General features: G+C 35.7%; 1 protein-coding gene across 3 annotated transcripts; it reads right to left on the reverse strand.

Annotated features, from left to right (window-relative positions):
• Window positions 1-784: 784 nt before the first annotated feature.
• tomt (transmembrane O-methyltransferase) lies at window positions 785-9,552 on the reverse strand. Of its 3 annotated transcripts, none has more exons than XM_016515298.1 (4): window positions 9,444-9,552; window positions 7,057-7,331; window positions 5,485-5,681; window positions 785-1,426 (listed from the first exon to the last, which is right to left on the reverse strand). In XM_016515298.1, the coding sequence occupies exons 2-4, from the start codon at window positions 7,316-7,318 to the stop codon at window positions 1,106-1,108; spliced, it is 780 nt and encodes a 259-aa protein (XP_016370784.1). In that variant the 5' UTR covers window positions 7,319-7,331; window positions 9,444-9,552; the 3' UTR covers window positions 785-1,105. The 3 variants fall into 3 exon arrangements, with proteins under 3 accessions (XP_016370784.1, XP_016370785.1, XP_016370783.1); XM_016515299.1 differs by lacking the exon at window positions 9,444-9,552 and adding an exon at window positions 7,694-7,712; XM_016515297.1 differs by lacking the exon at window positions 9,444-9,552 and adding an exon at window positions 7,424-7,486.
• Window positions 9,553-10,806: the final 1,254 nt, after the last annotated feature.

The following is a 10,806-nucleotide window of genomic DNA, read 5'->3' on the forward strand; positions in this document are numbered from 1 at the left end:
GTAGCAATAGCCAACAATACATTGTATGGGTCAAAATTATACATTTCTCTTTTATTCCAAAAATCATTAGGATATTAAGTAAAGATCATGTTCCATGAAGATATTTTGTAAATTTCCTACCGTAAATATATCAAAACTTAATTTTTGATTAGTAATATGCATTGCTAAGAACTTCATTTGAACAACTTTAAAGATGATTTTCTCAATATTTAGATTTTTTTGCACCCTCAGATTCCAGATTTTCAAACAGTTGTATCTCAGCCACATATTGTCCTATCCTAACAAACCATACACCAATGGAAAGCTATTTATTCAGCATAATCTCAATTTCGAAAAATTGACCCTTATGACTGGTTTCGTGGTCTATGGTCACGTATATTAAAAAATATTTACATTTCAGTTTTTTATTTTTAATTATTTTAGTACTTCATCTTATTTTCTAATTTCTGTTTAAGTTTAATATTCATATCATTTTCATTTCAGCTTCATTTCAGTTAACTTACATATATATATATATATATATATCATCTGGTATATTAAACGTTATATTAAATTCTGTTTCATAAAGAAAGAAAGATGAATGAAAAGAAGTTGTGAGGGATAAAAGTACTTACTACTTATGTTTTCATTTTACTTTTTACCAGAGTTTTTTGTCCAGTGGATATTTCTGAAAATATTTTACGTTACTAAGTTTTCACCAGAAGGTCCAGTTATTACATTTTAATAAAACATGAGGCTAAAAAAAATGCACAGATGAATTGTCCATAATAAAATTAGTAAGATTAATTTTTATTTCATGCCAACTTTAATTACCTGTTGATCTCACAAATCCACAAACTTAATAAGTGTTCCATGTCTTTCCTGTAGCTCAAACAGTAAATCTTGTCACTAGCAACGCCAAGGTCATGGGTTCGATTCCCAGGGAAAACAAGGAACGATCAAATGTTAACGTGTGCGTTGAATGCAACGCAAGTCACTTTGGATAAATGCATAATGTGAATGTTGCTCATCACCTGATGATTGACGTTAGTGAACGAGCATCAAATAAACGAAAGCTGTGACACGAACTGTTCAGAGCGTCACGTTAACATCCTGTAAGCGTGTTTTACTTGATCCCGAGGAAGGTGAGCTCGGCCATGCCGTCACGGATGCCGCGGATGTACTCCAGCGTGGCGCGGTGAACTCTGACCTCGTACAGGCCCGAGCGGCGCACGTGTCGCAGGAAGTTGGGCGCTCCGGGGAAGATGACGTTATCGGCCAGAATAATGGAGCCCTCACCCAGCAGACCGCTGCCCTCCAGCAGATGCAGGTCCGGCAGGTAACAGCGCTTCCAGTGATCCATGAAGACCAGATCCAGACGCTCCACGCCGAAATCCTCACGTAGACGCGGGATCACCTCATCCGACGGACGCACGATCAGCTCCACCTGAGGAACAGATCAAACCGCTCAGACCAACACAGTGTTGGGGAAAGTTACTCTTAAAAGTAATGCATTACAATATTGCGTTACTTCCTAAAAAAGTTAGGAAGAATTACGTTCCTTAGTTACTTTTTATGGAAAGGAAAGCATTACTTTCTAAAAAAAAAAAAGTAACTAATTACGTTCCTTAGTTACTTTTTATGGAAAGGAAAGCATTACAATATTGCATTACTTCCTAAAAAAGTAACTAATTACGTTCCTTAGTTACTTTTTATGGAAAGGAAAGCATTACAATATTGCATTACTTCCTAAAAAAGTAACTAATTACGTTCCTTAGTTACTTTTTATGGAAAGGAAAGCATTACAATATTGCATTACTTCCTAAAAAAGTAACTAATTATGTTACTTAGTTACTTTTTATGGAAAGGAAAGCATTACAATTTTGCATTACTTCCTAAAAAAGTAACTAATTACGTTACTTAGTTACTTTTTATGGAACGGAATGCATTACAATTTTGCATTACTTCCTAAAAAAGTAACTAATTACGTTACTTAGTTACTTTTTATGGAACGGAATGCATTACAATTTTGCATTACTTCCTAAAAAAGTAACTAATTACGTTACTTAGTTACTTTTTATGGAACGGAATGCATTACAATTTTGCATTACTTCCTAAAAAAGTAACTAATTACGTTACTTAGTTACTTTTTATGGAACGGAATGCATTACAATTTTGCATTACTTCCTAAAAAAGTAACTAATTACGTTACTTAGTTACTTTTTATGGAAAGGAAAGCATTACAATTTTGCATTACTTCCTAAAAAAGTAACTAATTACGTTACTTAGTTACTTTTTATGGAAAGGAAAGCATTACAATTTTGCATTACTTCCTAAAAAAGTAACTAATTACGTTACTTAGTTACTTTTTATGGAAAGGAAAGCATTACAATTTTGCATTACTTCCTAAAAAAGTAACTAATTACGTTACTTAGTTACTTTTTATGGAACGGAATGCATTACAATTTTGCATTACTTCCTAAAAAAGTAACTAATTACGTTACTTAGTTACTTTTTATGGAACGGAATGCATTACAATTTTGCATTACTTCCTAAAAAAGTAACTAATTACGTTACTTAGTTACTTTTTATGGAAAGGAAAGCATTACAATTTTGCATTACTTCCTAAAAAAGTAACTAATTACGTTACTTAGTTACTTTTTATGGAAAGGAAAGCATTACAATTTTGCATTACTTCCTAAAAAAGTAACTAATTACGTTACTTAGTTACTTTTTATGGAAAGGAAAGCATTACAATTTTGCATTACTTCCTAAAAAAGTAACTAATTACGTTACTTAGTTACTTTTTATGGAAAGGAAAGCATTACAATTTTGCATTACTTCCTAAAAAAGTAACTAATTACGTTACTTAGTTACTTTTTATGGAACGGAATGCATTACAATTTTGCGTTACTTCCTAAAAAAGTAACTAATTATTTTACTTAGTTACTTTTATGGAAAGGAATGCATTACGTTACTGTTACTGTTGGGGGTAACGCATTACAAGTAACGCAAGTTACGTAATCAGATTACTTTTTCCAAGTAACTAGTAAAGTAATGCATTACTTTTTAAATGTACAAGAAAATATCTGAGTTACTTTTTCAAATAAGTAACGCTAGTTACCTTGTTTCCCATTTATTGATTGAAAGCTCTCCTGTGCCCAAGTTGAGATAAATCAGGAGTAAGCATTACTTCCTAGAAAAGTAACTAATTATGTTACTTAGTTACTTTTTATAGAAAGGAATGCATTACAATATTGCGTTACTTCCTAAAAAAGTAACTAATTACGTTACTTAGTTACTTTTTATGTAAAGGAATGCATTACGTTACTTTCAGTGTTGGGGGTAAAGCATTACAAGTAACGCAAGTTACGTAATCAGATTACTTTTTTTCAAGTAATGAGTAAAGTAACGCATTACTTTTTAATTTACAATGAAATATCTGAGTTACTTTTTCAAATAAGTAATGCCTGTTACTTTTTTCCCCATTTATTGATTGAAAGCTCTCCTGTCCCCATGTTGAGAGAAATCAGGAGTAAGATGTTACTTTAGCTCTAGAATAAATGTGAACATGCATTAATTCATCTCACTCACAAAAAACAGATTCAGTATTCCTCAAAATGATTAAAAACTGTGAAATGCAAACTCAGAATATGACACAAACCTGCAATAAATAAATATGTTAAATAATACAAATAACCTTTTATGTATTTAATCCCATTTTATGCTGCTGACCTTCGATGATCCAATTCAACCATAAGCAAAAATTGCTCAAGATAAACTAACATTTGTTCTTCGTTTTTTATTGCCGAAGAGTGTTGAACTTTCTTCTTCTGCGTTCTTCTGTACAGATGTGAATTTACTTTTCCTTCAGCCTGAGGCTTTTGGTGTAAAAGGGCTTTTACATTTGCCAAAAATAGAACTTTTTATATTAAAAACAAACAGCCCTGCCCAGATTTAAAAAGTAACGAAACGCATTACTTTCCATAAAAAGTAACTAAGTAATGTAATTAGTTACTTTTTTAGGGAGTAACGCAATATTGTAATGCATTACTTTTAAAAGTAACTTTCCCCAACACTGGTTACTTTTGAGTTACTTTTTAAATCTGGGTAGGGCTTGCTTGTTTGTTTTTAACATAAAAAAAGTTACTCTTTTACAAATGTAAAAGCCCTTTCACAACAAAAGTGAAATGAATGCGCCCCAGGCTGAAGGAAATGTAAATTCACGTCTGTACAGTAAAGGGGAACACTATTTAGCAATAACAAAAATGAAACAAATGTGTCATTTTTGTTTATTACACTGAACAAAATTATAAACACAACACTTTTGTTTTTGCCCCCATTTTTCATGAGCTGAACTCAAAGATCTAAGACTTTTTCTATATACACAAAAGGCCTATTTCTCTCAAATATTGTTCACAAATCTGTCTAAATCTGTGTTAGTGAGCACTTCTCCTTTGCCGAGATAATCCATCCACCTCACAGGTGTGGCACATCAAGATGCTGATTAGACAGCATGATAATTGCACAGGTGTGCCTTAGGCTGGCCACAATAAAAGACCACTCTAAAATGTGCAGTTTTACTGTATTGGGGGGTACGAGTCTGACTAGCATGGAAATCATCATGTTAGCTAAAACTTAGTATTTGTTAGTGATTTAAAATTCCATGGTGTGCATGACTGCAGTTTAGGGCTGTGCGAAAACCAGTCAGTATTTATGAACAATATTTGAGAGAAATAGGCCTTTTGTGTATATAGAAAAAGTCTTAGATCTTTGAGTTCAGCTCATGAAAAATGGGGGCAAAAACAAAAGTGTTGCATTTATAATTTTGTTCAGTGTAGTATGGTTGAATTGGATTATGAAAGGTCAGTAATTAAATACATAAATGGTATTTGTCTTATTTAACATTTTAATTATTGCAGATTTGTATAATATATGAGTTTGCTGAGTTAGATTTTGAGACACACTGAATCTGTTTTTGTGCAGGTGAGATGAGTAAACACATGTTCATATTTAGTCTAGAACTACAGTAAGATCATGTTCACACACAACGCTCTGCACTTACTCCTGATTTCTGTCACCATGGCAACACCAGAGCTGTCAGTCAACACATGAGAAACAAAGTAACTGGAGTTACTTATTTGAAAAAGTAACTTAGAAATAAATATCTCCTTCTAAATTAAAAAGTAATGCGTTACTTTACTAGCTACTTTAAAAAAGCAATCTGATTCGGTAACTTGTGTTACTTGTAATGCGTTACCCCCAACACTGCTGCTGAATGTAGGTATTTGATTAGAATAACACAAAACACATGCTTTATTTCAGTCCCTTCCTGTAACTGGATGGAATGACCTGCCCAACTCAATCCCAGCAGCTGAGTCCTTAGCCATCTTCAAGAATCGGCTAAAAACACATCTCACATGCTTCTATTGTCATCATTTGTAAGTCTCTTTGGATAAAAGCGTCTGCTAAATGACTAAATGTAAATGTGTCTCATGAACTCACCATGTCCTCATCAAAACCTGCCAGCCGGATGATTTTCTCAGCCACCTGAGCATTTCTCTCGTCCATCTCGACGGAGTAAATGCGGGCGCCGATGGGCAGCGAGCGGGCAATGCGGACCGTGCTGTAGCCGCAGTGAGTTCCCAGTTCCAGCACCGTGATGGGACAGTGTTCCTGCAGCAGCCGGTCCAGAATCTTACCTGTGTGACAGCCAATGATGTTTCATCTAAGAATGGGGCCCATTTACTTTCTTAATTCATGTTTATGTACTTATTCATGTTTTTAAAAGACACTTAATATCCAGGAATATTATTTATTTTACTGCACTGACACTATCAGATGAGTCACCTTTTTACAATACAGATTGTGTCGAAGCAGCTTCACAGAGATAAACAGAAAATATCAGAACTATTAAGTAAAAAAAAAAACTCATTAAGTAATTTCTGCTGTGTGCTGTTGGAAAATATCTGAACCTGTCGATGCTTTATTTGTTGTTAATTTAGCCACTGTATCAAATAAACACCTAGGGTTGTGTTTGTTTTCTAAAAAGAGTGCAAAAGTAAGCATATCTTACCTTACAGCATTTACATATTATTGCTCTTTTGTTGGTTTTGATTGCTTCTATTGTCCTCGTTTGTAAGTCGCTTTGGATAAAAGCATCTGCTAAATGCCTAAATGTAAATGTATATCTAGCAGTTTTAGAGTAGAGTAGAGTAGAGTACTTTCTGTAGGTAGAAATACTATCCTTCCATGCAATGCAAAATACCTCTGGTTTTGTTTTCTTCCAGCTGCGCTCCATTAGAACAATCTGAATTGATCTGAATATAGACACTATTGTCTTCTGTAGAGCTGCTTTATAACTGAAATTGAAGTTGTTTCATAATCGATGAATTTTGTATCATTAACACTGTTATTTTTTTGTTTATTACTGTGAAGCTGCTTTGAAACAATCTGTAAAAAGCGCTGACTTGACTTCATCAGTGAAAAGGCTTTCCTTTTTTACTCAGAGTTTCTACCTGATAAAATATTTTGGAGCTCGATATAACAAATGTATATGCTTTATGAAAATGGCCGTTGCGTTATTAATTTCCATGACTTTTACAGGTCTAGTAATCACACTATTAAAAAAAGCCTACCTGAAATATCCATGTTTTTCAAGGCTGTGTGAATCCTTGTTCATCAAAGAAAACAATCAGTTGTTGGGGTGGTAAATTAAAATAAAAACATCCTGATTTTTATTTGTTTTAGCTTATTTTAAAAGGTTGTTTTGTCTTATATTAATTCATTTTAAGTCATCGTGTGGGCCCCTGGTTGAGAATCACTGTTTTAAACCTCTCTAATCATTTCCAATGGTTAGGACACAGTCAAATACCATCTATATTTACATTTAGAAGATGCTCTTATTCAGATGCTTCACATGCTAAGAGTTTTGGGGTCAAAGATGCAAGTCACAAATTTACCTGCTAGAACCTGCTTTAGTCTCCTCTAAACTATTAAGCACTTAGACCTAATAAAAAGCGAGTCCACCTGAACCCATGATGACGACAGATGTGTCAATGTGTGAGTGTTTATGACCTTTCTTGGGTCCGATGTTGCTGATGAACTCCACTTTGCTGCACCAGTGGTCAAATGTGTCTAGGATGCTCTGGGCATCTCCGGGTGTGGCGTGGGTCAGGATGTACTGGAACGCCCGCTCCTCTCGGCTGAGGCCCGTCAGACAGTCCCGCACCCAGCGGATCAGAACGGCCCGATACAGCAGCACGAAATAATATCGGTAACGGATAATCAGCGTGAGCAAGAGCGGAAGAAAAGCCAAAGCGATCGCAGGAGAAACCATCTTCAGCTCCGACCTGAGAACACAGAGACACTTCAGACAGTACAAAACCTCCCAGCACACCCTAGCAACCGCATAGCAACAACACATTAAAATCACTCAGAACACCTTAGCAACTGCACAAAAACCACATAGCCAGGGTCAGATTTATGCATAGGCATGCACTGCCAAAAACGGCTTATATTAGTATTTTTGTCTTGTTTCTAGTCAAAATATAAAAAAATTAAGATGCATTTACTAGATAAGCAAGATGACGTAAGATATTTAGTCTTGTTTCCAGGGGAAAAAACTAAATGAAGTGCATTTTGCTTTAAAAAAGTAATATTATCTGCCAGTGGTATAAGTAAAATATTCTTAAAACAAGAATATTTTACTTACCCCACTGGCAGATATATAATTTTACTTATTTTAAGCAAAATGCTGTTTCCAGGGGATTAAATATCTTACGTCAGTGTGCTTATCTAGTAAATGCATCTTAATTTAAGAATTTTTAAATATTTTGACTTGAAACAAGACAAAAAATACTATATGCCTTTCTTTTTGCAGTGTGTGCAGGGGGGCCCAATTACACTAAGGAGAAATAATGACTTGTTATTCTACAGGGTACCTATAACAGCGGAAAAACCAACCCCCAAAAAGACTTTTACCAAGAAAATAAACTAACAATCAATAAATAAGAAAAAATGACAAACTTTTTCAATTTTTACGCCTCGAAATTATGTTCTAATATCTACAAATCAGTTATTTCTCCCGCACTTCACATACAAATGAACACAGATACGGTACAGACTCACATTTACGCACACACGGATCAAATGCGCACAGAAACTTGTCAGCGCTGCCCTGCGACTTTATCAATAAAGTAGCGTAGTTTTGCAACTGAAAATCATGACATTTCTCGGCATGGAGGTGACATCGCTGTTTTTGAATGAGTTAAACTTGCATATTCGCTATTGGTAGAGCTGCTGCCGAACACTGTTAAGAGACAGACTCGGGTTATTCACACATGCTTCTCTCTCTCTCTCTCATTTGTCTGCATATTAAAGGCTCATTACTAGCTCTAAAATAACGTTTTTTAATCAGCAATGGAATTCTGCGATAGAGAACACTGACAATTTTCATATGGATTGAGATGAATTTTGTTGGCTGTTTTGGGGCGGTAATAGTATATATTAATAAGGGGCGGGGGCAAAAAATTATTTTGCATATGTCACAATAAGAGGTAAATCCGGCCCTGCACATAGCAACACATTAACCCTTCTGTGGTCTTCCGTCACTTCTGAATGGAGAATTTTACGTTTTGAGTTTTTTTAAATCACAGCTTCATCAGAATGGTACAAAACTTGGTGACTTTTATGGCACTTGGAATGTGAACACAGGGAAAAACAATTGAGGGCATGATTCGAACAGGCTAATTGGTCGTAAAAAATAGTCACACTCTTGGTCTTCGGTCAAAAATGACTGACCATAGGAAATGAATGGGAAATGGACAAAAACAGAACAATTCAGAGAATGTGTGTGCACGATCTACAAATCGCCCACAATACTGAATTTTAATTACTGCATAAATATCAACTAGTATCTCAAAATGCAAAATAAAATATATTATTTAACAAAAATGTATTACAATGATTTTACTGAAAAAAATAAGAAGTTACGTTTCAGGTGTCCGGTTACTTTTTAGCGTAAAAACATGAGTAAGATTCACAAATAAAGACCGCAGAAGGGTTAAAACACCCAGAACACCCTGGACAATACATAGCAACACAAAAAATATGAATAACCACATAGCAACACACTAAAAACACTCAGAACACTTTAGCAACTGCATTGTAACATTCTCAAAGCAGAAAAAGCAAAAACACTCACTGCTAGAGGTTCAGTGCATCACTATCAGCACTAGTGAGGACTTACCTAACAGACATTACTCTATAGCAAATACTTCAGTTCCAGCACACATAAATAATTCAGATGCCTTGGTTTTCGCTCTGTGATGTGACAGAACACGTTCACCTGCCAGAGACGTAACTGAAGACACGAGCCCAACCCTGAGCTGATCTCAGATCAGTTTCATTCCAACAAACACCAGCACACAGATATCTGATGATAATGAAATAAATGACTTTACCAGATCCGCAACTCTCTTGAGCCACAGGAGACACTCTGAGGACGACGGTGTTCAGAAGAGAGACAGACGGAACGCGACAGGTGCGCAGACACACGCTCATGCAGCAGCCAATCAGATTCCTCCGTCTGAATAATGGCTGCAGCGCACGAGGCCTCCGCTACACCTGCGTCTCACCTGAACGTCACGTGACCGTCTGACCTGCGCGAGGAATGAACGCTGGACACTTACAGAGGAAACCGAGTGCTGTTTGTCAACGAATGGAATGAAAACCAACGGAATGTACAACAAAACTATTCTTTAATTACAAATAAACATATTGGATTTAGTACAGGCATCAAAGTCAATATAAAAATCAGTACAAACATAAAAAATGGCAGGTGAAATGTTTAAATGGAAGAATCCTTTCCCCCCTATTTACTCTCAATAGATTAGAAAGGTAATGCAACATATGCAACTATTTCAAAAACTAAGGCATCAGTTCTGAGATTTTACACAATTTGGCAACCGCTCGGCATATTTTGAAAAACTGAAAAATAGAGAATACAACCAAAATATATATGACCTGTTCAGTTGTTGTTTGTGTGTATTTTTATTACCTTTTATATATTTTTATATTTACATTTATTATATATATATATAATTAATTAATACATTTTATTTCCTCATAAATGTATAGTAGAATTGATTTGTATCAAAGTTAAGGTTGAGTGTGTAACAGGGCTATTTTTTCTTTAATAAGCAAAAATTATATAAAAATGATTTGCAATGATTTGCGTTTTCCCAAAAGGCATAGAAAAACTGGTCATTTTGAAGATGCCGTTTCATGCCGTGTTTTTGCACTGCGTTTGTCCATTAATCGTGTCTCAGCAGTTTTGTCTCAGCAGCATCCTGATGAACTTTTTCAGCTCTTTCTCACCACGGGACCATTTGAGGAGTCTTCTGAGGAGCATGCGTCCGTTCTGCATGTGTCCCAGAGCGATGTAGGAGCCTGTGTGCTGGCCGTCCAGCGCGGGACAGGGGCATCTGTGTGGCAGCCAGAGGGTGCTCTGCTCCATCGCAGCCCGCTGCTCACCGGCCCAGCGGAGAACACGACTGCGTCCCTGAGGAACCACACGCACATCTGTCCCGACCAGAGACCAGGAGCCGATCCGCAGTCTGAACGCTGGACGGGAAGAGGGCAAACCGAACAGGAATTAAAAGCTAATAACAGGGACGTTTGGTGGTGGAAACAGCAACATTATGAAATTCAAATTTTATATGTGACACACATGCATAGTTTGATATGCAATGAAATGCAATTAAAATGCGAATGACACAGAAATGAAAAAAAGTGAAAATAGAAATAATATAGAATTTACAATTT

Source organism: Sinocyclocheilus rhinocerous, unplaced genomic scaffold (assembly GCF_001515625.1).
Source record: "Sinocyclocheilus rhinocerous isolate Xijiao unplaced genomic scaffold, SAMN03320098_v1.1 scaffold867, whole genome shotgun sequence".
Lineage (NCBI taxonomy): Eukaryota > Metazoa > Chordata > Actinopteri > Cypriniformes > Cyprinidae > Sinocyclocheilus > Sinocyclocheilus rhinocerous.

Excerpts from the sequence above, each read along its gene's own strand:
- tomt (XM_016515297.1), bottom strand. The coding sequence starts at position 7,476 with ATGCCTATGCATAAATCTGACCCTGGCTATGTGGTTTTTGTGCAGTTG. Across the intron at positions 7,332-7,423 it reads GTTTTTGTGCAGTTGCTAAG|GTCGGAGCTGAAGATGGTTT; the intron begins GTGTTCTGAGTG and ends CTGTGTTCTCAG. Across the intron at positions 5,682-7,056 it reads CAACATCGGACCCAAGAAAG|GTAAGATTCTGGACCGGCTG; the intron begins GTCATAAACACT and ends GCTGTCACACAG.